The following is a 27,421-nucleotide window of genomic DNA, read 5'->3' on the forward strand; positions in this document are numbered from 1 at the left end:
TGCACCGCCCCGGCCGCTCCTGATTGGCTGCGGGGCTCGCGGGTGGCGGTTGGCTGCTCCTCGCACCTCCCCCTCGTGCCGCTACCGCCGCCACTGAGAGGAGCCACCGGCGACGCCAGAGCCAGGAATCCGGGTGAGTTGGGGCCCTGGGTCTAAGATACTCCTTGTGTCCAGTGAGACTCACGATGAATTGCCCTTTTCGACTTTTTCTCCTCGCTGGGGTTCTTTGGTGCTCCAGGCACTCTGTCACATGGGAGTTGTAGTCTGCCTTGTACTGTGGACTATGGGTCAGAGACGAGAGAAAACTACTATTCCCAGCAGGAATTGCGACTAGCCGGTCAACAAACGCTCGGGCCACGCCTTCCAAGCACGCTCATTGGAGAATACTTCCCTTAGCCCCTCCTTCCTCCAGTTCATTGGCTACTGTCCCTTACAGAGGCTGGGTTCCGGCCTAGGATGCATGGCGACTGGGTACTGTATTTGTCATTCGGCACTAAGACGGCCTGCAATTGGTCAAGGCTGGTGTCCGTCAATTGTTGTAGGGCAGGGCTCTAGGCAGATCAGGCGGTCGTAGGCTTAGGTTGGTGTCGGTCCCGGAGGGAGGCCGGTCTTGGACTTTGGCCCCTCCCCCTAGCGCTGCCGGATGGGCGCGATTGGTCGCTGTGAGCGTCGCTCGTTGTTGAGAGGAGGAGCCGATCAGGCTTCGGATATCTATTGGCTTTGGCCGGCGCCGGTCAGCGGGGTTGTGGCCGCTGATTGGCTACCTGCTCCAGCTGTTGCAGGTCCATTCACCATTTTGTGTGTTGGAGTAAAAAAAAAAGGGAGAATCGAGAGGGAGAGCCGGAGGGGGGGCGGGGAGGGACCGGACCGGACTGAGCCGGGGCCACGGCCCCCCGCCCCGAAACCCCGCCGAGCCGAGGTGAGGGTCGGGGCCAGGGCTGACACGGGAAGTGGGGGTCCAGGGGGCTGAGGGCCGAGAGGGGACAGGTGGCAGGGACGGGAAGGGGGTACAGGGGAAAAGGGGTGGGCGGAATGGTGGGAAGGGGGAGGGAGTGGAGGAAGTGGAGATGGGTTGACAGAAAAGGGGTGACTTAGGGAGGGGGTGGTGGGCAGAGAACAGGTAACAGGAATGGAGGGGTGACAGGACTCGATCAGGGTGACAGGGAGAAGGAGGGGACAGAGTTGGAGGGGGTGACAAGGAGAGGTGATGAGGAGAGGTGACAGGTCCGGAGAGATGGCTGACAGGAGAGTGACTGGGAGGAATAGGTGACAGAGATAAATGCGGGTGACAAGCAAGGGGTGACAGAGGAGGGGGCCTTAGGGCCTGTGAGGAGAGAAGCAGAGGGAGAGGTGATTACAGGATGGGAGAGAGAGTGGCAGAGAAGCTGGTGCCAGGAGGGCTGATGGGAGCAGAGGCCAGGAGACCCCAAAGAGGGCCTGGGCTGGCCTGGGCTTCAGGAGTTACTGCTCAGATTTTGAGAGAGGTGAGGGCCCTCAGGGGTGGGAGTTATCCAGAGCCGGGTGGACAGGAAGAGAGTAGGCCCCAGGGGAAAGACTAAGGCTGGGTTTCTGGGGTGAAGAGGGGCTGCACCAAGCAGCAGAGTCTAGGGTGCCAGGCGGTATGGTTGTAGGCTCTGGGTGGGGTATGCAAAGGTTTGTGTTTGGGCAGAACTGGGGCCAGATCTCAGTCCCCAAGACTGTGGCCCAGCAGGTCAGTGGGGAGAAGGTGGTGATGGCTGCCCAATTCCTAGATACTTCAGTGCCAGCCGTGGACCCTCCAGGCTCTGCCTATGAGGATCCCAGGATTGGCCAAAGAAGGGGCAGGCCTGGAACTGCAGGGTCCACAGGAGGAGCAGGCCCCAACTGGCGGAGCATGAGGTCAGGGGTCCCTGGGGAGCCTGAAGATTGAGACAGGGGTGCTTCTTATTGTATTTGACTTATGGTCCTGGGTCCCCTAACTCGCTTAGAAGCCCCCTTTTGGCCTCTCATGTTCTCTTAGTCACTTCAGAGTAAAGTTTTTTCCCCTTTTCTTTTCTCAGGGCAGCTTGAAAGGGGGCGGGCAGTAATGACTGTTCAGGAAGTGGGTGAGGTTGGCCTGTTGGGCTTGTCCTGCTTTCTTTGACCTTATCCCACTTATCCCCACTTGGAGTTGGAGGACATATTTGGGGGCCCGGGGGGGCCAGCCAACTCAGCTACCCTGCCAGAGCCAGCCCAGGCAGGGCGGGGATGCATGCAGGCCAGAAGGGGGGGCTGGGCTTGTGGGTATCACGCTGGGTGCTGTGGGGGGAGGGGCAGGTTCTCATCCAGTGTGACAGAGAAACCCTGGGGTGCAGCTCTGTGTCCCACTGTGTGATGACGTGTGCTTGTGTGTGTGTGTGTATGTGTGCACGCACGCGCGTGCGTGTTTGTGTGCGTGTGTGTGCTCATGCACGGCCCCGTGGCAGCACCGGGTATGAGCTATTGCCCCAGACATGCCCCTGCCTGCTCCCTGCCAGGATCTGGGGAGATGGCTGTACCTGGCAGGCCTGGGGTGCAGAGCAGAGTGGGCAGCCATCCCTCGGGACTCTCAGCTGCCCACTCCTTCCCACAATGCCTAGCCATGCCAGGCCGCCCAGAGGGGTGGAGGGAGAGTGGGGGGGGGTGGAGAGAGGCTCATATCACAGCCTAGTCACCTCCCTTTCTGTGTCTTGGTGCTTGTGCATGTGTGTGTGTTTGAGTGTGTGTACCCTCTGGATGGTGACAATGTAAGTGTGCCCTCTGGATCATGTGACAGGCAGCACACTGAAATGGTCAGGTGCACGGACTCTGGAGCCAGATTGCCTGGGTTCAGCCTCTAGCTCTACCATTTCCTACCTGGATGATCTTGGACCAGTTGCTTAATCTCTCTGTGCCTTGGTTCCTCAAGTGTAAAATGAGGCTAATAGTAGCACCTGCCTATTAGGGCTGTTGTGAGGATGAAATGGGTTAATAAAGGCAGGCTTAGCGCAGGGCTGAGGACAAGGGAGTGCTCCCTAGGTGTGAACTGTTAGTGCTTCTCTCGTCCCCTTGGGCATTCAGAGCATGTGCATCCTGTCCTCTGCTGAGAGAGCAGGTGTATGTGAGTGTTCCCCACAGAGCCAGAGTGTGTATGCTCAGGGGACTTGGGTGCTAGTCTGTGTCTGGGTGCTGGCCAGGGGCCCAAATGAGTTGGAGGCGGCTGGGGAGGAGGCTTTGGGGATCACACAACTGAGGCAGTAGACTCAGTAGGTGGGAAGTCTTGGGGGACACTGTCTGGGGGGTTTCCTGGGTTGCTCCCGATGAACATTGTCTGCTCTCCCACCTAACAGGACAAAAGATGAAGCCAATGAAGAAGCACTCAGCATGCACCGGCCTCTCAGGTCCCGGCAGTGGTAGCAAGTCCCCACCAGCCACGAGGGCCAAGGCTCTGAGGCGGCGAGGGGCCGGGGAGGGTGACAAGCCAGAGGAGGATGAAGACGAGGTCCAGCAGCAGCAGCAGCAGCCTGGGCCAGAAGAAGCAGAGGAGGCTGAGGAGGAGGAGGCTGAGCAGGGCCCTGGGGCTGAGGGGCCACCCCCGGAGCTGCACCCTGGCGACCCGGCCCCAGGCCCAGCTGAGGACCCCAAAGGAGACTTGGAGGCAGGCCGATGGGAGCCTTCACTCAGCCGCAAGACGGCCACATTCAAGTCTCGAGCACCCAAGAAGAAGTATGTGGAGGAGCATGGGGCTGGCGGCGGTGGCATGGCTGGGGCCCCTGAAGAGCGGGTGCGGACCCCCGAGGAGGCCAGTGCCCTGGGTGTGCCTCCACGGCCACCCACTTCCACCCGCTCTTCCTCCACCGACACAGCCAGTGAGCACTCAGCAGACCTAGAGGACGAGCCAGCTGAGGCTTGTGGTCCAGGCCCCTGGCCCTCCAGTGGCACCAGTGGTGGCTATGACCTACGGCAGTTGCGGTCCCAGCGGGTGCTGGCTCGGCGTGGTGATGGACTTTTCCTGCCAGCTGTAGTGCGCCAGGTGCGCCGAAGCCAGGACCTGGGTGTGCAGTTCCCTGGTGACCGGGCCCTGACTTTCTATGAGGGGGTGCCAGGCGGTGGTGTGGATGTGGTTTTGGATGCCACGCCACCGCCAGGTGCGCTGGTGGTGGGCACAGCCGTCTGTACCTGTGTGGAGCCCGGCGTGGCTGCCTACCGGGAGGGTGTGGTGGTGGAGGTGGCCACCAAGCCAGCTGCCTACAAGATCCGTCTCAGCCCTGGCCCCAGCTCCCAGCCAGGCCCACCGGGCAGTCTCCCACAGCCTCCGCAGCCACTGCACCGAGAGCCCGAGGAGGCCGTGTGGGTGGCCCGCTCCAGTCTGCGCCTGCTGCGGCCCCCCTGGGAACCTGAGGCCCTGCTGAGGAAGGCCCCCACAGGCCCTGAGGAAGAACAGGCTGAGCCTGGGGCCACCCTGCCACCCTGCCCTGCTGCCCTGGACCCCAAGCAGCCTGAGGATGCTGAGGTTTCCAAGATCAGCTTTGGTGGCAACCTAGGCGCTCACTGCGAGGAGGGTGAGGACAAGCACCCACCAGCCCTGGGCACCCCAGCCCTGCTCCCACTGGCCCCACCCCAGCTCCTGTCGCCACCACCCAAGTCTCCAGCCTTTGCGGGTCCTGGCCGCCCTGGTGAGCAGCCCTCGCCCTGCCAGGAAGGGAGCCAGGGCGGCAGCCGGAGCAGCAGTGTGGCCTCACTGGATAAGGGGGCCGCCCCGGCAGCCCGGGCCCGCACGCCTTTGACAGCCGCCCAGCAGAAGTACAAGAAGGGCGATGTGGTCTGCACACCCAATGGAATCCGAAAGAAGTTCAACGGCAAGCAATGGCGACGGCTGTGCTCTCGAGATGGGTGCATGAAGGAGTCACAGCGGCGAGGCTACTGCTCGCGCCACCTGTCCATGCGAACCAAAGAGATGGAGGGCCTGGCAGACAGTGGGCCGGGTGGGGCGGGGCGGCCGGCCGGCGTGGCAGCCCGTGAGGGCAGCACCGAGTTCGACTGGGGTGATGAGACATCTCGGGACAGCGAGGCCAGCAGTGTGGCGGCCCGTGGAGACTCTCGGCCACGGCTGGTGGCCCCTGCTGACTTGTCACGCTTTGAGTTTGACGAATGTGAGGCGGCTGTGATGTTGGTGTCATTGGGCAGCTCACGCTCGGGCACACCCTCCTTCTCACCCGTCTCTACGCAGTCGCCCTTCTCGCCAGCCCCGTCACCCTCACCCTCGCCGCTCTTTGGCTTCCGCCCTGCCAATTTCAGTCCCATTAATGCCTCGCCCGTCATCCAGCGCACTGCTGTTCGCAGTCGCCACCTGAGCGCCAGCACCCCTAAGGCAGGTGTGCTGACGCCACCAGACCTGGGTGCCCACCCACCGCCACCTGCCCCTCGAGAGCGCCATTCCTCCGGCATCCTACCCACCTTCCAGACCAACCTGACCTTCACCGTGCCCATCAGCCCGGGGCGGCGGAAGACAGAGCTGTTGCCGCACCCAGGGGCCTTGGGCGCCCCTGGTGCAGGGGGTGGAGGAGCCGCCCCAGAATTCCCCAAGAACGACAGCTTAGACTCTGGTGTGGACTCGGTGTCTCACACACCTACACCCTCCACACCGGCTGGCTTCCGGGCTGTGTCACCTGCCGTGCCCTTCTCTCGCTCCCGCCAGCCCTCACCGTTGCTGCTGTTGCCTCCACCTGCTGGCCTGACCTCAGATCCAGGGCCCTCCGTGCGCAGGGTGCCTGCCGTGCAGCGGGACTCACCTGTCATTGTCCGCAACCCCGATGTGCCACTACCCTCCAAATTCCCTGGGGACGTGGGCACTTCTGGTGAGGCACGGGCCGGGGGACCTGGGCGGGGCTGCCGTGAGACCCCGGTGCCCGCTGGGGTGGCCAGCGGGAAGCCTGGCCTGCCCCCACCTCTGCCGGCCCCCGTGCCCATCACTGTGCCTCCAGCCGCGCCGACTGCTGTGGCCCAGCCGATGCCCACCTTTGGCCTGGCTTCTTCACCCTTCCAGCCCGTGGCCTTCCACCCCTCACCTGCTGCCCTGTTGCCTGTCCTGGTGCCCAGCAGCTACACCAGCCATCCTGCCCCCAAGAAAGAAGTCATCATGGGCCGGCCTGGAACAGGTAAGAGGTTTCAGATGGACTGGGTAAGTCCTTACTTCAAACAGGGGGCTCTTGCAAGCTGGGCTTTCGAGAAGTGAGCTTCCCATCTCAGGAAGGGCTCAAGAGGAGGCTGGCCTCCTCTCCGCACAAATGTTACATGTTAGTTAGGCCAGGGACTGGACTTTTAAGGCTCAGTGCACTGTTTCCAGAGGTCTCCTATTGGAGAATGTGCTCTCAAGGGCTCCATCAATCTGCAAATCTGTACCGAGCGCAGAGTCAGGTCTCCATGGAGCTGATGGGGTAACAGAGAATGATAATTGTGGTGACAGCTCCCATGTCTTGGGCAGGGACATCACCATGATAAACAATGCATGTAAGTTACCTTGGTGAATTTTCATACCCACCCCATAATATAGTACTCACCACACACCTCCTATTCTAAACCCTTTTCAAATATTAACTCATTTTGTCTTCACTGCGACCCTCATGGGTGGGGTGCTATGATTATGCTTGTTTAGAGGAAACTGAGACCAGGTTCATAACTTGCCCAGGGTAGCATGGCTAGTAAATCCCGGAGCAGCCCTCAAACCTAGCCAGGCTGGCTCCTGACCACTCGGCCATCGTTTACAAATGAGAAGACTGAGGCTCTGTCTAATGTGTCCTTAACCAGGAAGTGATGGGACTAGGACTGGAGCCCTCATCTTCACCACCGCACCTGGTAAACATCACAGGTGTGGTCATTGTCGTGGCGGGAGCCGGGGGTGTGCTGGGCACTCTTCCAGGCGTGAATCTAGTCTGGCTGCCCTCGGGACAGGGTGTGTAAGCCAAGGATTGAAAGATGAGTCGGAACCAGCGTCTTGGGGAGAAGAGCCTCCTGGGAGGAGGGCGATGGGAAGGCTCGGAGCAGGAGGAGCAGCCTAGGAGGGAAGAGGGAAGTCCAGTGTTGCTGGAGGGCTGGGGGTGGGGAGAGCAGTGGCATTTCTGAGATGGTGTTGGAGAACCAGGGACTCAGGCCAGGCTGGGCCTCATAGAAGTGACTCACAGAGAAGGTGACAAACCCGTCAGCAGCCCCTTCCCTAGCATCTTTTTCTTATTTATTTATTTATTAATACACTCTTGACTCAGGGCCCCCTCTGTGCCTAGTCCTGTGCTGGATGGTGCTGAGGACCCAGCCCTGCCCTCATTGGGCTCACAGTCCCTGGAGTAGACTGACGCATCCCCAGACAGTGACAGTCCAGAGTGGTCAGGGATGGGGTGGGGGAAGCTCAGGAGGCTGTGGGAGCTCAGAGAAGACACTAATCCAACCTGAGTAGTCGGGGAGGGCTTCCTGGAAACGGGGCTAGGGGTGTGTGAACTGAGACCTGAAGGGCATGACATGAGAGCCAGGCAAGGCAGGCAGAAAGGATGTTTAGGCAGAGAGAAGAGTTTGTGCAAAGGCCTGAGGCAAAAGCAGGATGTGAATCTTCAAAGTCAAGGGTTTGGTGAGTGTTGGGATACACAGCTGGATTGGTGAGGAAGGGTCAGATCAGAGACCTGGCTTGTGAACTTAAGGTTTTGAGCAGATACAACTACAGCTGTGCCATGGAGGGCGGGTTTGAGTCCCTGAGATCAGAGGCAGGGAGACCAGGGAGGAAGGAGACCAGGGTGTGGATGGGGGTAGGAGCCGCCGTGGCTTGGGCCAGGGCAGGGGTGAAATCAGGAAGGACCCCTGGCCCTGCCTGCCCTCGTGGAGCTCCAGCCCAGACCTGTCCCCAGAGCTAGGGCACAGGGACACAGGGGCTGTGCCACCTCTTATGCTCATATACAGCACTGAGGTTGTGAGCTGTGTCTTACACCTTGTCCCCAACAGTTTTTACATTTGTTATAGGTGATATGAACAACATTTCACAGAGGTAGGCACAGCAGGATTTCTGTCCTTAGGCTGATAAAGAAACCAAAGCACAGAGTCTCTAACTACCCTCTACCCGTCACCCGCTATGTGCCCAGAGCCCCCCAACATTGCCCCCATAGCATCATCTCATGTGACCCCCACTGATGCTATGGGGGGAGGGATGGCACAGGGGCAGGTGACACTCAAGTCTACCAGGGCTGGCCCAGCAGGGGTTCTTGCCACCATTTTCCAGATGAAGAAAAGTGAGACCCTGACAAAAGGAGTGTCTCATCCAGCCAGAGAAGGGCAGGACCAGGCCTCCCCAGATTGCAGGACCATCACTACCAAAAATTACAGCAATGATAACTGAATACTGGCCATGCCTGTGCCCGCACACGTTAGTGCGTCCTGCTGAGCGTTTGCTCACTGACTCCTCTCAATGCTCCAGGAGGTCGGTGCGATTATTAGTTGCATTTGACAGAGGAGGAAAGTGCAGCCAGAGAGGATGTGACTTGCCCAGGATCTGTCAGCTAGGAAGAGTGAGCACCAGGATTTGAACCCAGGCTGTCTGGCTCCAGGTCCCAGGTCCCTTAAGTACTCTCAAGAATGACAATAATGGGCCGGGTGCTGTGGCTCATGCCTATAATCCTAGCACTTTGGGAAGCCAAGGCAGGAGGATTGCCTGAGCTCAGGTGTTCAAGACCAGCCTGAGCAAGAGCAAGACCCCGTCTCTACTATAAATAGAAAGAAATTAGCCAAACAACTAAAAATAGAAAAAATTAGCTGGGCATGGTGGCGCATGTCTGTAGTTCCAGCTACTTGGGAGGCTGAGGCAGGAGGATCGCTTGAGGGCAGGAGTTTGAGGTTGCTGTGAGCTAGGCTGACGCCATGGCACTCTAGCACAGGCAACAGAGTGAGACTCTGTCTCAAAAAAAATAAAATAAAATAAGAATAACAATAATGATTTCAAGCCAGGTTCGGTGGCTTATGCCTATAATCCCAGCACTCTGGGAGACCGAGCACTCTGGGAGACCGAGGCAGGAGGACTGCTTAAGGGCAGGAGTTGGAGACCCTGTCTCTACTAAAAATAGAAAAATTAGCGGGGTGTGGTGGTGTGCCTTTAGTCCCAGCTACTTGGGAGGCTGAGGCTTTAGGAGGATTGCTTGAGCTCAGGAATTTGAGGTTGCAGTGAGTTGTGATGATATCACTGTATTCTAGCCTGGGTGACAGAACCAGACTCTGCCTCAAAAAAAAAAAAAAAAATGATGATAACAATAATAATAACCACTCTTTATTGATCATATACCATGTGCCCAGCCCCAGGCTTGGGGCCATTTCATCAAATCTGCCTAATGCTGTGAATCTACGATTACCAGCCCTGTTACCCAGGGGTAGAACTGAAGTTCAGGGAAGGGAGGCCCCTTGCTGGAGGCCACCCGGTCGTCAGAACTTGCCCAGTGCTTGTCCTGGCATTTCTGAGCAGCGCCTCCCTGACAACACCCATGCTGAGGTGTCCAGGCTGCGTGCAGGTTACCAAACAGCCAGCTCTTTCATCCTTCTCCCAGAGGCCTCTCAAAGCCCTTGGGAGGCAGGTACCTTGGGGCCTTCTCCCTCTGAGGCCCAGATAGGGCAGACTCTGTCCAGTGCCATGCAGAGGCCACAGTCCTGGTCCCTTCTGCTGGCCCATGCCAGGGACTGACCCTCCATCAGAGGGCAGCAGGTGTGAGGGGGCGGCCCAGGGCAGCCTGCCTGCTCCTGCCCCCCGCCAGGCATTTGCTTCCGCTGGGGGACTTGCTGGGGCAGGCGGCTGGCATTCTCCACATTCTACGCATGGCATGGCCAGCCAGCTGCTGTTGCCACCTCCCTCTGACTCTTCCCGCCTTCTTCCCAGGAAAAGAACCTGCCAGAGCGCCTGTAGACCCAGTCCTGGAGGCCAGATGTCTTAGCCCCCATTCCTGGCATGGCCTCCCTTGTAGTTCTCAGCTTCCTGCCCAGCGTCCCCTTATTGACAGGCATTGCCCCTTCTCCTGGGCCTCTGCCTGATGGTCTGTCACTCTTTGAGCCACTGTAGGTCTATCTGTCTTACTCTTGGGTTCCTATGTATCTCTTTGGTCTCTATTTCTGGGTCTATGTGCCTCTCTCTGGATCTCTGTCTGTCTGTCTGTCTCTTTGAGTCTGGCTCTCTGTAACTTTCTGGGTTTTTTCCTCCCTGGATTTTGGTCCTTGTCTGAGCTTTCAGCCCACTCTCTTTCTGTTTTGGCTCCCAGTCTTGGGAACCTATGTCTCTGGGCCAGCCCTGGCCTCTTCCCTGGCCCTCCCTCTCCCACTCTTTAGATAGGCTGGCTGCCCCCATCCCAGCCTTCCACCTCCACCCTATGCACATCAGGTGTTCTGATCTTTTAAGTCAGTGAGCAGTTGCTAAGCACTGGGTCCCCTATTCCGTTCTTGGGGAATGTTGGGAGATTGCCCCAACTCTTGTTCCTTAACAGATTAGTTGCCTACTGCTGTCCCTGAAAGCTACTGCAAAGATTTGGGATCCAATTTGCAGACCCATCCACCATCCAAGCACCTGTTCCCCAGACAGGCAGGAAAGCGGGGGCTGCATGGGCCAAGCTAGGAGATCCGGCTGTGGGGGGCGGCAGGAAAGTAGCTCCTATGCCCACCCACCTGCTAGAGGGCATGACCCAGATCACCCTACTTCTCCCTACTTCCTGCCTTTCAAGAGACACATTTGGTGCCAGCTCCATTGAACAGATGGATGTAGTCCACCCCAGTGGGTAAGGCTTCAAAGACCAGGCACTACCTGCCAACTACACTTGGGCAGGTGGGGAAAATGAGGCCTAGAGAGAGGCCAAGGGGTTTGAGCCTGGGTCTCTTGACTCCCAAATCCAGGTTTTATCCACCATAATTTCCATTTTGTCTCAAACAATGAACCCTATCTGCACCACCAGAAGTCAGCTCCCTCCTCATTCCTCTGCGGGGTCTAGGGCTGAACAGTGCTGGGGCAAGTGGGTGGGGGAGGCGAGGATGCAGGCTACACAGGCAAAGATGAGCCCAGGGAGATACTGAGTCTGGGGAAGCCGGGGGACAGGGACAACTCAGTGGCTCATGGGGGGCTCAATGAGGGAGGTTCAAAAGTAGGCTTCTCATTAGAGGTGATGTTGGAGCTGAAGTATGAGGAATAAGTGGATTTCAGAGTAATGAAAGAAAGGGCAACCCCAGGCAGAGGCAGCTGGATAAGCAAAGGCCAGGAGGAGTGGAAGTGCATGAACTCGGAGTGGCTAGTTGAGGCTGGAGCTGACCAGAGTTCAGGCCCAGTTTGAATGCCAGGCTGAGAAGCTGGGGCTCTGCTCTGGGGCCTGTAAAGAGCCAAGAACGTGTTTATTTAGAGCAGGTGAAGGAAAAAGGTTGGATCTAGGTATCAAAGACTCCTGGAGACGGCCCTGGAGGGAAAGGAGGCCTAGGCTGGGAAGTCGAGGATGGCTTGGGGGAAAGGACGAGAGAGGGAGAGCTTGTGAGGATGCAGGGCTGAGTCTTGGTGACTTCGTGGAATAGACCCTAGTCTCCACTGCTTAGCAACCGGCTGCACTAGGCGCTGCGAGGGGTCAGGCTGCCTCCTGGTGGCCAGTGGCGGGGAGGCCGGTGCGCGCATGCGCGGCATGGGGAGGCGCGTCCCGGAGCCCCCGGCGCCCGGGCATTAATGGCTCCATTAGTGGCCGGGAGGGTGGCGCATTAGCGGCGGCGACGGCGTCTGGCTCCCATTACCACCGGCGGCAGCGGCTACACCGCAGGCGGCTGGACCCTAGCCCGCCGCGTTGCCTCCTCTGCCCCCACCTTGTCCCCTGTTCCCGCTCCCCACGCGGGCCTGAGCAGGGAACCCCTGTCTCCCCATTTCGGCGGAAAAGCTGATTATGGAGCCTGGCAGTCTTGGGTTCAAATCCTGGACGGTTTGCTTGCAGACTGCAAGATGCTACCCGCCTCTGAGTAGTAGTCCGGGAAGCTGGATGCCCCAGGAACTAAGTAGGCCCGGACTGCACCCGGTGAGGGTGGCGCCCAGCCCCCGCTGGCACCTAGGGGTGCGAGTTCCAGGGCGCCCCTAGGGGTAGGCCCCCCCAGTGTCGGGCCTCCGTTCTTTCCATTGGCTGCCATCGCTCCCGAAGGCCGGCGATTGGCCGAGGCCAGCTCTTTCCTGGCCACTCGCAGTTAACCCCTGAGCTACCGTGTTCTCGGGGGTAGGTGGGGGCGCCCCCCCTCCCCCGCAGACAGCTCGGGTGCCAGCTGGCCCGCGCCCCACCTCGGCCCGCGTGGGTGTCAGGCCGGCCGGGCGCCCGCCTGCCCTCCCAGCACAAAGCGGCTTTGTAGGGCCTGCCGGGGTTTGGCTGGGGGCCAGGCGGCGAGTGGAAAATCTCGTGAGCGCGGGGATGGGAAGGGAAAGCTGGGCGGCGCCCCCTCCTCTGCCCCGGCAGTGGCGCCTCCCTCAGCCCGCGCCGACCAGCCCTCCCAGCCCCGGCGCCTGTACACCCCCTCCCCACTCCCAAACCCGCATCCCGCCCATCTCCCAATCCCAGGGGACCCTCCCCCACACCTCCCCTATCTCTTTTTCCCTCCTGGTCCCCCTGCCTACCCCAGCCCCACTCACACTGACTCACCCCAGCGCTATTTTTAGCCCCCCATCCCTGCGGAGCTGCGCCAGCCCAATCCTGGGCTCGTTCCCCAGGCAACCCTGGCCGTCACCGACGCCTGGGGTGGGTGGGTGGGTGTGTATGTGGAGAGCGGGTGAGGGGAGCTGGGGACACCAGGGTGGTGAGCTGGGGCGGGGACGGGGCTTAGAGAGCAGGGTGGGGAGCAGGCAGGGGTGTGGTGCCTCACGGGCTCAATAAATGTGGCCCGTGAGTTCAGAGCGTCTGCCTGTCCCTCAGTCTGTCAGCATCTTTGGCTGCTCGCCTCAGGCCTCTGGGCAGGCCCCTGCCTGTGCCTTCCAGGTGGCTGTTGGTGTCTGCATTTGGGCTCCTTGTCCTCAGACCAGCTGGGGTGTGGTGGTAGAGTGGGGGCTCTTTAAAGGGAAACCTTTTGTGGAATTGGTTAGGGGTTAGTGCAGGGAGTACCTGCTTCCAGTGAAAGATGGCTTTGTGCCCCCCAGATGGGGCTGGGGCCCTAGTTTGGGGAACCCTCCCAGCTTTTTCTAACTAGGGAGGCCCCAGTTAGGGTTTGGGATGGCAGGAGAGAGGGAGCTGTCTAGGGATAGGACCTGCTCCCTCCTCTGTTCCTAATCCACCCCCACCCAGGGTTCCTCCACCCTGAACAATAGAAGCTAAGTATAGGGCTGGCCCAGAGCCCAGGGCAGGGGGGCCTTTCCTGCCCAGATTCCTGCCCCTCCCTGCCAGGCTGGGCCCCCTCTTGGTTGTGCCCCTCCCTGCCAGGCTGGGCCCCCACTTGGTTGTACCCTGCCCCAAAAGGGGCCTCTTCCCATCCCTCCTCCATGGGCACTGTGTCTTCTACCAGATGTGCAACCCTTCCAGATGTGTGGGGCCCTCTTTCCCTGTTGTGCCATGCCTGGCTCTTCTTCTCACCCAAAGAAGTGGGGGAGCTGGGGGCAGAGCTCCTGTGAGCTCTGTCCTTCAGCTGCATTGCAGCAGGGAAGGGGTTAACTTGCCAGTAGGTGACTCACTCACCGGTGGGGAGAGGAGGGGGCAGTGGTGGGGAGATAGTGGGCCACATTGATTTCAGCCTCAATTCCTGCCTCACATTGCAGTCCCTGGGGCAGTGAGGTAATGGAGGGTCTGAGTCTGGGGCTGCATAGGGAGGAGGGGGCAGTTACCTAATAGTCCCTCTGGTAGCCCCTCTAGGCTCACAGCCAAGTGTCTGGCCCTGTAGTCTCTGGAGGTCAGAGGGCTACAGACCTTCTCTTCCCCTCTGGGCTCTAGTTACAGTTTTTACCCCTGTCCATGCTTTCAGCTCTGTCTATGGATGTGGCAGTCTGGGAAAAGGGTTTGTCTGCTCTTGCGGATGACCCAACCTGTGTAGGAGCCCAGTCTTGGTCCATCTGAGCCTCTGCAACGGTTACCTGCCCAAGTGTGACTCCAGGCCTCTGCCTCTACTGACTATGCTGCAGGCCCCCTCTTGGGTGTGATCCAAGGTCTCTGTATCTCTGCCTGGTGGTGCCCTGACCTTTGCCTGTGTCTCTGTGTGTTCCCTCTCACCTTTCTGTAGTTCCCCATTCTCTGTGTCATTGTCTGACTATACTGGGACTCTGTTTGGAATTCCCTGTGTCCACCCTGAAGTTAAGTCTTGAGTAATGGACTTGAGTTGGAGCACTGGGCTGATAAATTCTGGTTGCATGATCTTGCACAATTTATTCAATCTCTGAGGCTCATTTTCTCACCTGAACAATGGGTGTAATAAAGCATACCTCCCTAGGTGGCTGTGAGGATTCAATGAACCAGATAATACATACAAGCTCCCAGCACACAGCAGCCCCAGTAAGTGTTAGTTTCCTTTCTTCCTGGCCTTTTTTTTGGGGGGAGGAGGTGGGGGTAGGGAGTGGCTCCCAGCCTAGGGTATTGGTCAGGTCCAGCCATGGTGGTGCCCTGCTAGATAGGGCAGAGGAGTGTCAGGCTGGGTAGCTGAGGATGTAGTACACATACCTGATGGGCCTGGGCAGTGACATAATTAGTGCCCCTGAGGGTAAGTTTATATACACAGTGTAGGGTCAGTACAATGGTGTCTGTGAGAGTTAATTTGTATTGGGGATTAGGGGTGCATTGTGAGTGCTAGGATGGCAGTATGAGAGTGTGTGAAGATGGAAGAGTGTGTGGTTGTGTAGGAGGGATGTGGGGTGTGTGTAGTGGCCAAGCGGTGGCTGTGCTGAGCTCTGCCTGTTTGGTATGTTGTCTGTATGATTCATGTGGGCTGGTGGGAGTGTGATGAGGATACATGTTGGTGAAGCATGTGTAACGGCATGGATGAAATGGGCGATGTAAACAAGATGAGTGAGTGAGCGTGCACGATGGCGAGTGGGAGTGATTGACCCTGAGTGTGTTAAGTAGTGCATCTGTGTGAGCAGGTGTGTGAGGTGTGACTTTGAGTGTGACAGTGTGGGTGTAAGACGAGGGCATATGTGTCCGTGGGGTGTGTAAAAGATAATGGGTGTGGCACGAAAGTATGCCCGTGAGGAGAGAGTGTGTGTGTGTGTGTGTGTGAGAGAGAGAGAGTTGGGGAGGGCTCAGGGAGGGCTCGTCCAACCATGCGCGCAGTTTGTCTGCCCAGCAGGGCCAGGCACGCCCAGGCAAGAGTGCGAGAAGCGGGTCGAGCCGCGCGTGAGCGTGTTCCTCTCACGGACTGGACACACACAACGCCACGCACAACCCCAGGGCCTCCGCAGAGCGGCGCCCCGGACCGCCCCCCTGGCTCGGTGCCTTTACTGCAGTGCGCCCTCCCTGCCACCCTCCTACCGCGGTCCCGCCCCCGGCAGGCTCGAGGCCAACCGGGGCCCGCCCCGCCCTGTCCTTATTTGCATATGACTGACGTTCCCCCGGGGCGGCCAATGGGGGCGGGCGCGGCGGGGCCTGACCCGCGCGCGGCGGCGGCAGCCAATGGGCTCACGCGCGGGGGGCCGGGCTTGCGCGGAAGGCCGCGGGGGAAGCGGGGAAAGGGCGGGGGGAGGCGCGGCGGGGGGAGGGGAGCGCGTAGTAGTGGCGGGGCGGGGAGGCGGCGGTGGTTCGGCGCGGGGCTCGCTTGGAGCGCACGGACGCACGCACGCTGGTCCGTCTGCTCGCCCGGGGCCGGAGGTCGACCCGGCGCTGAGCCGCGGCCCCCAGGCCCGGAAAGGCGGGGCGGCGGCGCCGGCAGCTGGGGCGCACGGGGCCAGAGCCGTTACCCGCCGGAGCTGCGAGGGAGGGAGGGAGCGAGCGAGCCGGCGAGCGGGGAAGGGAGGGGGCCGCCCCCGCGCACGCGCGCCGCGCCCCGCCCCGCCTGCCCCGCCCGCCGGACTAGGCGAGGGAGGAGGGAGAGGGAGGGGGCGGCGCCGATGGCCCCCGAGCCGCGCGCCCCGTGACGGCCCCCGCGCGCGCCGGGGGGCGGGGCGGGGCCAGTGAGCGCTGACCTCCCCCGCCCCCCGGGCGGCGGGAGGCAGGCGGCGCTGTGCGCAGGCGCGCCCGGCGGAGACCCCCGCGTGGGGCGGCCGGAGGGGGGCGGGGGGGGCATGCGGCGACGGCCTCCCGCTCCCCCCGGGCCCAAGCGGCGACGGCCGAGGAGCCGGCTGCGGGCGGAGCGGCGTCGGCCGCTGAGGAGGTGCGAGCCCCTGCCGGGCTCCCCTCGCGCCGGACCATGTACTCGGCCCACAGGCCCCTGATGCCCGCGTCCGGCGCGGCCTCCCGTGGCCTCGGCATGTTCGGTCAGTAGCACTTGGGCCCTGGGACTGCAGGGGTCAAGGTGTTGGGGTGCTGAGTGCGGAGTAACGGTGATAGGGGTATATAGTACGGTAGAGGCAGAGTAAAGGGATGACGGGGGAAAGTTACGGAGCTCGGCCGGGCCGAGTGGTTAGTGACGGCAGGTGGGAGTGTAGCAGAGTGGGGAGTACCTGGGGACAGCTGTGATGTTGAAGTGATGGGATGGAATAGGTCCGCTGTAATTGGAGGCGAGGGGTGCAGAGTAATTGGCTTTGGAGCCTGTTAGAATAGGAGCAGCATGAGACCTGCTGGTTCTAGGGGAGGGGGCATTGATTGAGTTGTGGGGCCAAGGACAGGGCTACGGGAGGGAGTGAGTGAGGCACTGTTAGCTCACAGCATAGTGAGGGGCTGCAGTGTTTGTGGTGTACTTTGAGAGAGAGAGAAAGACCTGGGAACCTAGAGGGTAGCACATTGGGGAGGGGTTCAGGAGGTGGCAGGACCAAAGGACTGCCCTCCATTGTTTGCTGGCTCCCTTCTTCCCCACTCCTCAGAAAATGAGGCAGCCCTGATGAGAAAGATCTTTGCGAAGAGAGGAACAGATCCAGGTCCCTGGGGGCTTTTACGGGTTAGGAGGGCCCAGCAGGTTTTGGGGCCTCCAGTGCCCCAGGGGTGGGGGACCAGGTCATCATAGAGTCTTGAGTGCCTTCCAGTGCTGTCTTCTTGATCCCGGCCCACTGTTTCCTTGAGGTCTACTTTTTCCTTTGTCAGCCCCTCACAGAACCAGGTCTTGAGGCTAGTGCCTTGCACAGAGCTCCCCTGGTCCAGGCTTCTGAAGGCATTGGACAGGAGGTCACCTCAGGTCAGGTTGATCTGGATCGGGGGAGGCCTGGAATGATGGAGACCAGGGCTAGGGCGGTTCCTTCCTCCCTCCTTCGTCTTCCCCAATCAGGGGCCTCTCTCCCCGCCTGGTTCCACTTCCCCCAGGGAGCCAGGCAGTGAGAGGGGAAGCCCACTCCTAGCCTAGGCCCGCCCCAGAAGTCCAGCCAGGGGTGGGTCCCAGCCCAGGGCTCGCCCTCCTACCACCCACCTCCTAGGACTGAAGATTGGACCCCTGGGACTGGCCCCCTGGTGAGGAAGCATCTTCCCGTGCATATCCTCAAGGAAACACCTGGCACTTTTGCCATCTCTGGGCAGAGACTTGTAACAATTCTTTTTTCTGCCCCATTGTCTGGGCCTTTTCTTCTGAGGAGTTTACCACACCCTCCCCTCTTTCTGGGGAAGAGGGCTGGATGCTGGCTAAAGATAAGCTGAGGGTTTTTGGGGGGGGAGGCTGGGAGGCCTCTCTTTCAGCAGTAGATTCTCTTTAGGGGTGAAAGGGGAGAGCTGCTGGAGCCACCTGTGCCCAGCCAGGGAGGGGCAGGTCTGGCTCCCTGGTGTCTGGTGGGGGAGGAAGGCCAGGAGAAAGCCCCTCCTACAGCATAGCTATGTGAGACCCTACAGCCTGTGGGTAAAGGACAGAGAGCTGGAGGGCAGGGGAGACACGGCCATCTGCCTCAGGAAAGGGAGTATGAGATCAAGGTGAAAGGCTGTGTCAGTTGGCAGCTTGGGTGCTGGGAATGTAGCATGACTGGGGTGGGGGGTCCCCAGACCAACTGGGGTCCTGGGGCTCAGGAGTGTGGGATGGCAGCTGAGTGTGACCTGGTTTGTGGCAGGAGCAAATCGTTCCTCTGGCCTGGTCCCTGGTGGCAGGGCTGGTGGAGGTTGGTGGGGGGAGGAGTGGGGTGTGAGTACTATTTCCCTTCCCTGCTTCTGTGTTCTTTTTTATAAATCTAGAAACCTTTCAGGGAGGAGTTTTTCCTGAGTGATGTCACATGAACGAGCCCATGAGGCTCTGGGGTTGGGGGGCTGTAAAGAAGGGGTGGAGCCACCTCATTCAGGGTGGGGAAGAGCTCAAGTTGGGGGGTCAGGGCCAAGTTCTCCTGCCGCACAGCTCACCTGGCTCCTTTCCACAGTGTGGACGAATGTGGAACCTCGCTCTGTGGCCGTGTTCCCCTGGCACTCCCTAGTCCCCTTCCTGGCACCCAGCCAGCCTGACCCCTCTGTGCAGCCGAGTGAAGCCCAGCAACCTGCCAGCCACCCAGTGGCCTCCAACCAGAGCAAAGGTGAGGGGTGGGGGACTGTGGGAAGGCATGGGGATAGCGTCCCAGGTGGCCCAGGAGCCTCTGATCCCTCTCTCTGTCCACAGAACCTGCTGAATCGGCAGCTGTTGCTCATGAACAGCCACTAGGTGGGACAGGGAGTGCTGACCCTGGGCGACCCCCTGGAGCCACATGCCCTGAGAGCCCAGGGCCTGGACCCCCACACGCTTTGGGGGTGGTGGAACCTGGTAAGGGTCCCCCTCCCACCACTGAGGAGGAGGCCCCCGGTCCCCCAGGAGAACCCCGGTTGGACAGTGAGACAGAGAGTGACCACGATGATGCGTGAGTTCCCTGAGGCTTGGGAGTAGGGGGTTGGGGTAGCCAGAGACATGGCCCTCACTGTCCCTGCTGCCCTGCCACAGCTTCCTCTCCATCATGTCTCCTGAGATCCAGTTGCCTCTGCCACCTGGAAAACGGCGGACCCAGTCCCTTAGTGCCCTGCCTAAGGAACGGGACTCATCTTCCGAGAAGGATGGACGCAGCCCCAACAAGGTGCCTCATCTTCACCTGTCCCCTGCTTGTCCGATGGCCACCTAGGCTTGTCTCCTTGGCCTTACCCATGGCCACCCAAGCCTCTCTCCCGCATGCTAACTATCCTGCTTTGGTCTGTATTTAATGCAGCGGGAGAAGGACCACATCCGACGGCCCATGAATGCCTTCATGATCTTCAGCAAGCGGCACCGGGCCCTGGTCCACCAGCGTCACCCCAACCAGGACAACCGGACCGTCAGCAAGATCCTGGGCGAGTGGTGGTACGCCCTGGGGCCCAAGGAGAAGCAGAAGTACCACGACCTGGCCTTCCAGGTAAAGCCTTCTCCTCTTGGCTCCTCCAGACTTCTTCTGGTGGGGTGGGTGAGTGAAGGGTCGCCCTGCCCTCTCCTGCCAGGTGAAGGAGGCCCACTTCAAGGCCCACCCAGATTGGAAGTGGTGCAACAAGGACCGAAAGAAGTCCAGCTCGGAGGCCAAGCCCACGAGCCTGGGGCTGGCAGGAGGGCACAAGGAGACACGGGAGCGGAGCATGTCGGAGACGGGCACTGCCGCTGCCCCTGGGGGTTAGTCAGCCCCTTGGCTTGCCGACCCTGCCACCTCCTTCCGTGGGAGCCACCAGCTACCCCTTTGCTTGCTCAACCCCTGCCCTGGCAGCTTCTCTCTGCTTTGTCACGTTTATTTGATGACTCCTACCAAGAAAGGAACTGGAAATTGTTCCATTTGAGAGAACCAGGGAGATCCATAGAGATTAAGATTTCCAAACAGCAATCTCATCATCAACTGTGGTTTATTGAGTAGTTACTATGTGCCAGACACCATGGGGAATATGAGTCCTAGTACTCAAAACCGCACCCAATTTCCAGATGAGGAAACTGAGGCTTAGAGAGGCAAAGTCCCTTGCTTAAAGTCACAAACAAGTGGCAGAGCCAGAATTTAAACCCCAGCTTGGATGACCTCCAGCACCATAGTTGGAACCATTGTAGTTCACAACGCCCCTAATCGGCTGCTTCTACTTACTGAGGGTGTCTGGTGTGCCTGGCAGTGTTCTGGGGCACTTTTTTGGAATGATCCCATGGCTATGGCCCTGCAGCTCTATGAGGGTGGGGATACTAGTTATTTCCTTTCTGAAACGAGGGCACCAAGGCTCAACAGGCCAGTGGTTAGCTAGCCAGCACCACGCGACACTGTCTCCAGGCTTGCTTAGTCTTAAGGGCTGCCTGCCTCCCCAGGGAATGGGCTTGCTTCCTGCCACCCTACAGGGCATGAACCAGCAGGAAGGAGGTGCTGGGCTGGTAGCTGGTGTTTTGTTTTTCACCAAGTGGCCCAGGAATTCCAGCCTTCTGTCCAGTACCTAGAAATGTCTGTAGGTCATTTAGCCAGTCCCGTGCTGATGACAGTCTTTTTTGACTCTGTGACAGTTCCCCTCCCCCACCCTGCTTTACAGTGTCCTCTGAGCTCCTGTCCGTCGCAGCCCAGACACTCTTGAGCTCAGACACCAAGGCTCCAGGGAGCAGCTCCTGTGGGGCAGAACGGCTGCACGCAGTTGGGGGACCTGGCTCCGCCCGGCCCCGAGCCTTCTCCCACAGTGGGGTACACAGCCTGGACGGTGGCGAAGTAGACAGCCAGGCGCTACAGGAACTGACACAGGTCTGGGATGCAGACCACCCAGGAGTGGGCAGGGAGGGCTGGCTGAGGAAGCCACCCCAGCTGATCCTGCCCTGCCCGATGTCCTGCAGATGGTGTCTGGCCCTGCATCGTACTCTGGCCCAAAGCCTTCCACCCAGTATGGAGCTCCAGGCCCCTTTGCAGCCCCCAGTGAGGGAGGTGCATTGGCAGCCAGTGGGCGGCCCCCACTGTTGCCCACCCGAGCCTCTCGTTCCCAGCGCGCAGCCAGTGAGGACATGACCAGCGACGAGGAACGCATGGTCATCTGTGAGGAGGAAGGAGATGATGATGTCATTGGTGAGCATTAGGCTTGGAGGGTGGACAGAACTTTGACCCCTAGGCACCTTCATTTCTTCTTTTCCACATGGGTGTGTGGATTGCATGCATTCACTTTGGGCCTCCTGAGTAAACCCAGTCCCGCCTTGGGAAGTCCCTGGCCAGGCAGGAAACCTGGAGGACACGCCATGACCAGATTGCCTGGCGCAGCGTTAGATGCTCTTGCCCTTTTGCGCTTAGGCTCCTACATTGAGCAGGTGGGCGTGGCCCTGGGCTGAGGAGTAGCCTTCCCGGGCAACACTGGCTGCCCACTTGGCCAGAGCTGAGGCCAGAGCCCAGTCTCCAGACTGTTCCTCCTGGGTGGCCTTGCATCCAGCCCTTTGCCCACACTGTTCCATCCGCTCCCTCAGCTGATGATGGCTTCGGCACCACTGACATTGATCTCAAGTGCAAGGAGCGAGTGACCGACAGCGAGAGTGGAGACAGCTCTGGGGAGGACCCAGAGGGCAACAAGGTGAGGGCTTGTTGCATGTGGTGTGTCCCATCACGCTCACTCCGGGGAGGGGAAATGTCTGTTTCTCCCATGCGTTGACAGGGGGGCAGATTAAAGTCCAGAAAGGGAAAGCTACTTGCCCCGTGGGGAGTTGGGTCACAGCCAGGATGAGTCGAGGCCTTTAGCTGGCAGGGGTGCAGGCTTAGGTCCCTGTGCTCCCTGACCTGGGGTGTCTCCCTTTTTCTTCCACCCAGGGCTTTGGTCGGAAGGTGTTTTCACCCGTAATCCGTTCCTCCTTTACTCACTGCCGTCCCACGTTGGACCCTGAGCCCCCAGGGCCTCCGGATCCACCTGCAGCCTTCAGTAAAGGCTATGGTCCCACCCCATCCTCCTCCTCGTCTTCACCTGCCTCCTCAGCCTCAGCAGCAACATCCTTCTCGCTGGGCTCAGGAACCTTCAAGGCCCAGGAGTCTGGCCAGGGCAGCACAGTAGGCCCACTACGGCCCCCACCCCCTGGGGCTGGGGGCCCAGCAACACCTTCCAAGACTACCCGATTCCTCCCAACGGATCCTGCCAGCTTCCGGCGCAAGAGACCTGAAAGTGTGGGGGCCCTGGAGCCGCCAGGCCCCTCGGTCATTGCAGCGCCTCCCAGTGGAGGAGGAAGCATTCTGCAGACACTGGTCCTGCCCCCAAACAAGGAGGACCAGGAGGGCAGTGGAGCCAGAGTGCCCTCGGCCCCGGCCCCATCACTGGCCTACGGGGCCCCGGCAGCTCCCTTGTCCCGCCCTGCTGCCACCATGGTCACCAACGTGGTGCGGCCCGTCAGCAGCACTCCTGTGCCCATCGCCTCTAAGCCCTTCCCCACCTCTGGCCGGGCTGAGGTGTCTCCAAATGACACAGCAGGTGCCAGGACTGAAATGGGCACTGGGTCCCGGGTGCCTGGGGGTTCCCCACTTGGCGTCAGCTTAGTGTATTCGGACAAGAAGTCGGCAGCAGCCACCTCACCAGCCCCACACTTGGTGGCTGGGCCCCTACTGGGCACTGTAGGGAAAGCGCCTGCCACCGTCACTAACCTGCTGGTGGGCACCCCAGGCTATGGGGCCCCTGCACCCCCTGCTGTCCAGTTTATTGCCCAGGGGGCCCCTGGCAGTGGGACCACTTCGGGCTCAGGAGCAGGTGCTGGGAATGGCCCCAATGGGCCAGTACCCCTGGGCATCCTGCAGCCAGGTGCCCTGGGCAAGGCTGGGGGAATCACCCAGGTGCAGTACATCTTGCCCACGCTGCCCCAGCAGCTTCAGGTGGCACCTGCCCCAGCACCGGCTCCTGGGACCAAAGCAGTGGCTCCCAGCGGCCCTGCACCCACCACCAGCATCCGTTTCACCCTCCCGCCGGGCACCTCTACCAACGGCAAGGTCCTGGCCGCTACTGCACCCACTCCTGGCATCCCTATCCTGCAGTCCGTACCCTCCGCCCCACCCCCTAAAGGTGAGGCCTGGGCTGGGCAGCACAAGGAGAGGGGCCGCAGGCCTGGTTGGCTCCCTTGTAACCTTTTCCTTTCTTGCCTCTTAACTTCCAGCCCAGTCAGTTTCTCCCGTGCAGGCCCCACCTCCGGGTGGCTCAGCCCAGCTGCTGCCTGGGAAGGTACTAGTGCCCCTGGCCGCCCCTAGCATGTCAGTGCGGGGTGGAGGGGCTGGCCAGCCGCTGCCCCTGGTGAGCCCGCCCTTCTCAGTACCTGTACAGAACGGTGCCCAGCCACCCAGCAAGGTGAGGGCGCCCTGGTTGTGGCCTCGCCTTTCTCTCCTGGCCTTCTGCTGGGTGTTGGCTCCGTATCCCACTGTTCTGTGTCTGCCTTTCCTCCAGTCTTCTCCTTTTCTCCTTTCCCATCTATTTCTGGGTTTCTATCCTGCCTCTTCTTTGCGTCCTAACTCTTTTCTTGTCTCTGGAGTCCTCTGTGTCTTATTCCTTATCTGTCCCCACCTCTTGCTGTTATTTTTCCTATCCTGTCCTGATCCCAAGTTCTGTGTTCCCTGCTTTTGCTTAGATCCTTGCTGTCAGGTCTTGGTCCTCCCCTGCCCCACTCTGGGGCCACAGCTCACCCCAGCCTGTGGGTGCCCTTCCCCACAGATCATCCAGCTGACGCCAGTGCCTGTGAGCACACCCAGCGGCCTGGTGCCGCCCCTGAGCCCGGCCACGCTTCCTGGACCCACCTCACAGCCCCAGAAAGTCCTGCTGCCCTCGTCCACCAGGTAATTGCAGCCAAGCCCTCACTGGGAGGCCAGGGAAGGGGGTGGGGTGGGGCAGCTCACCTCACTCCTCCCCGTTTCCTCTCCCTGCGGCAGAATCACCTACGTGCAGTCAGCAGGCGGGCACGCGCTGCCCCTGGGCACCAGCCCTGCGTCTAGCCAGGCTGGAACAGTCACCTCGTACGGGCCCACGAGCTCTGTAGCTCTAGGCTTCACCTCGCTGGGGCCCAGTGGCCCCGCCTTCGTTCAGCCCCTGCTCTCAGGTGAGGGTGGCCTGGCAGGCAGCGGCAGCGCTGGGACCCAGGGTGGGGCTGCAGCAGGCCGGGCCCTAACTCGGTCCTCCGCCTCTCCTCTGTCTCTCTCAGCAGGCCAAGCCCCGCTGCTGGCTCCTGGCCAAGTGGGCGTATCGCCTGTGCCCAGCCCCCAGCTGCCGCCTGCCTGCGCAGCCCCCGGGGGACCCGTCATAACGGCATTTTATCCTGGCAGCCCTGCACCCACCTCCTCAGCACCCCTGGCCCAGCCATCCCAGGCCCCTCCAAGTCTGGTCTACACTGTGGCCACCAGCACTACCCCACCTGCTGCCACCATTCTGCCCAAGGGCCCGCCGGCCCCTGCCACTGCCACCCCAGCCCCCACTAGCCCTTTCCCCAGTGCCACAGGTGGGTGTCAGAGCAACATGGGGCAGGGTGAGTTGGGGAACCCTGGGCCTGGGCTCCAGGCAGGCCTGGCTCAGCAAATGCTCTTCTCCCCACCTGCAGGCTCCATGACCTACAGCCTAGTGGCCCCCAAGGCCCAGCGTCCCAGCCCAAAGGCCCCCCAGAAAGTGAAGGCGGCCATCGCCAGCATTCCCGTGGGCTCCTTTGAGGCAGGTGCCTCTGGGCGGCCTGGCCCCGCACCCCGGCAGCCTCTGGAGCCTGGCCCAGTCCGCGAGCCAACTGTCCCGGAGTCTGAGCTTGAGGGGCAGCCCACACCACCAGCTCCACCGCCACCAGAGACCTGGACTCCCGCGGCCCGGAGCAGCCCCCCGCCACCCCCACCTGCTGAGGAGCGGACCAGCACCAAGGGCCCGGAAACCATGGTGAGCGTCTATAGGTGCCCGGCTTTGCCCTGCAGTCCGCTGTCCTTGTTTTTTTGTCCTGTTTCTCTTCCCCCCATTGCCTGTGTATCCTTCAGGTTGAAGGGTCCTTTCTGTCCCTCTTGCCTGCCTGTGTTGTATCCCTACTCATCCGAGGTCCACGTTTTGGCCTTCCCAAGTCTGTGACTGGGTCTTCTCCAGCGCTCTGCGTGTCGGGCTGTCTGAGCGTTCACCTTTGTTCTGGCCTTTGCTGTGGTGAGGCTGAGCTCGTGTTCTCCATCCCCGCCTGTCTCCGCCCCAGGCCAGCAAATTCCCCAGTTCATCTTCAGATTGGCGTGTCCCTGGGCAGGGCCTGGAGAGTCGTGGGGAGCCTCCCACACCTCCCAGCCCAGCCCCAGCTCCGGCCACAGCCCCTGGTGGCAGCAGCGGCAGCAGCGAGGGCAGCAGTGGGAGGGCGGCCGGGGACACTCCTGAGCGCAAAGAGGCGGCTAGTACTGGCAAGAAGGTGAAGGTGCGGCCCCCGCCCCTGAAGAAGACCTTTGACTCTGTGGACAAGTGAGCATGGGCTGGGGCATGGTGGAGCGTGAGGGGTGGTGGGAGCAGGGGCGGCTGCAGGCCAAGGCAGGGGAGGTGACCCTGCCAACTCTCCAGCAGGGTCCTGTCGGAGGTAGACTTCGAAGAGCGCTTTGCTGAGCTGCCTGAGTTCCGGCCTGAGGAGGTGCTGCCCTCCCCGACCCTGCAGTCTCTGGCCACCTCGCCCCGTGCCATCTTGGGCTCTTACCGCAAGAAGAGAAAGAATTCTACCGGTAAGCGAGCACTGGGCACCCGGGGCAGGTAGGTGGGAGGACAGATTGGAGCCACCTCCGCTGAACCTGCTTTTGTTTGACCAGACCTGGACTCGGCGCCTGAGGACCCCACCTCACCTAAGCGCAAGATGAGGAGACGCTCCAGCTGCAGCTCGGAGCCCAACACCCCCAAGAGTGCCAAGTGCGAGGGGGACATCTTCACCTTTGACCGTACAGGTGAGGGTGCCATGGTGGGCAGAGCTGTGGGGGACCCCAGGCATGGAGTGGGGTCTTAGGGAGACAGAGTGGGAGAGGTGAGTTCGGTGGCACTCAGAAGGAAGCACAGCAGGTTGAGAGTGGGTTCTGGGGTCTAGCAGGCCCCTAAAGTTGCCGTGTGACCTTGGGCAGGTCCCTTCTCTAAACTCTGTGAGACAGAATTTGGCGAGGACTTGAGTGGACACTCAGATGGTGGCAGGAAGGCCCAGGCTGTAGCCTTGACTGTGCTCCCTGTTCCCTGTGCAGGTACAGAAGCCGAGGATGTGCTTGGGGAGCTGGAGTATGAGAAAGTGCCATACTCGTCACTGCGGCGTACCCTGGACCAGCGCCGGGCCCTGGTCATGCAGCTCTTCCAGGACCACGGCTTCTTCCCATCAGGTGAGTGTGTCCCAGAGTTTTGGGGTCACTTGGCTGAGACCTGCCTCCACATCTCACCCTGCCTTCCCCACCATCTTTCTGTCCCCAGCCCAGGCCACCGCAGCCTTCCAGGCCCGCTATGCAGATATCTTCCCCTCCAAGGTTTGTCTACAATTGAAGATACGAGAGGTGCGCCAGAAGATCATGCAGGCAGCCACGCCCACGGAGCAGCCCCCTGGAGCTGAGGCCCCTCTCCCTGGACCGCCCCCCACTGGCACCGCTGCTGCCCCTGCCCCGACTCCCAGCGCTGCTGGGGGCCCTGACCCCACCTCACCTGGCTCGGACTCTGGCATGGTGCAGGCTGCCCCACCACTGCCTCCACCCCCCGAGTCAGGGCCGGGACAGCCTGGCTGGGAGGGGGCCCCCCAACCCTCTCCCCCACCCCCAGGCCCCTCTACAGCTGCCACAGGCAGGTGAGGGAACCTTGAGAGCACCCTCGGACTCACAGTACCCCCCCTCAGGACATGGACAGTGTGTAGGTGGCAGGAATGGGGGATAGGATGGTTCCTCCTACCCAACAAAGCCATTTCGTCCTTTCAAGTTTGGGGCGGAATGAGGCCTGCTCCTCTTGTATATACCCCCTCTCTCACAGTCCCCCCCTGTGCTGGGGGGCAGCTGAGGGGACGTAGGGGCAGTCTCCCTCCGAGCCCCTGTACATAGCCTGGACTGGAGTGTGTGACCTTCAGAGCTTTTCACTATATGCAAAATGGCTCGTGTAAGGGCTGCAAGCTGGAGGGTGGTGTGGGCCTCGGGCCACAGGGAGGCGCCTGTGGAGTAAGGGGGAGTTCATGCACCCCTTTTTTCCCCAGAGGGGCTGGACTCAGGTTAGTTTGGGGGTGGGGGCTCCTGCACTTTGCCACAGGCATGGGGAGGGTTCTCTCCCCACCCCCTCTGCCCTCCCAACTTGGGTTGTACTTTCTAAGAAGGTGATCCCCCTACCTTTACCCCGTCCCGGAACAAAACATGTTGATCATGTGCAATATTTCTTACTGTGCCGAGAAGCCGCAATGACCGAGATTAAAGCTGTTTAACACACTTGTATGGCTGCCTGCTCTACGGGGGAAGGGGTATTGGTTGTGCCAGTCCTGTCCCCAGATTGTCATGGAGTGGTAGGCTTTCCACAGGGTGGGGCGA

The 27,421-nt window shown here is 60.6% G+C and overlaps 1 protein-coding gene across 8 annotated transcripts; it reads left to right on the plus strand.

Annotated features, from left to right (window-relative positions):
- Positions 1 to 19: 19 nt before the first annotated feature.
- CIC (capicua transcriptional repressor) lies at positions 20 to 27,322 on the plus strand. 8 transcript variants are annotated; one of them, XM_012758474.3, is made up of 21 exons: positions 20 to 133; positions 3,327 to 6,134; positions 18,383 to 18,532; positions 18,616 to 18,850; positions 18,931 to 19,060; positions 19,190 to 19,372; positions 19,455 to 19,620; positions 20,502 to 20,704; positions 20,794 to 21,019; positions 21,409 to 21,512; positions 21,746 to 22,976; positions 23,068 to 23,255; positions 23,616 to 23,737; positions 23,831 to 23,997; positions 24,100 to 24,393; positions 24,493 to 24,812; positions 25,111 to 25,364; positions 25,461 to 25,615; positions 25,700 to 25,831; positions 26,117 to 26,248; positions 26,337 to 27,322. In XM_012758474.3, the coding sequence occupies exons 2-21, from the start codon at positions 3,335 to 3,337 to the stop codon at positions 26,702 to 26,704; spliced, it is 7,560 nt and encodes a 2,519-aa protein (XP_012613928.2). In that variant the 5' UTR covers positions 20 to 133; positions 3,327 to 3,334; the 3' UTR covers positions 26,705 to 27,322. The 8 variants fall into 8 exon arrangements, with proteins under 8 accessions (XP_012613928.2, XP_012613927.2, XP_012613930.2 ...); XM_012758473.3 differs by lacking the exon at positions 20 to 133 and adding an exon at positions 814 to 919; XM_012758476.3 differs by lacking the exon at positions 20 to 133 and adding an exon at positions 814 to 919 and having other exon boundaries at positions 25,464 to 25,615.
- The last annotated feature ends 99 nt before the right edge of the window (positions 27,323 to 27,421 follow it).

This window comes from Microcebus murinus, chromosome 16 (assembly GCF_040939455.1).
Source record: "Microcebus murinus isolate Inina chromosome 16, M.murinus_Inina_mat1.0, whole genome shotgun sequence".
Lineage (NCBI taxonomy): Eukaryota > Metazoa > Chordata > Mammalia > Primates > Cheirogaleidae > Microcebus > Microcebus murinus.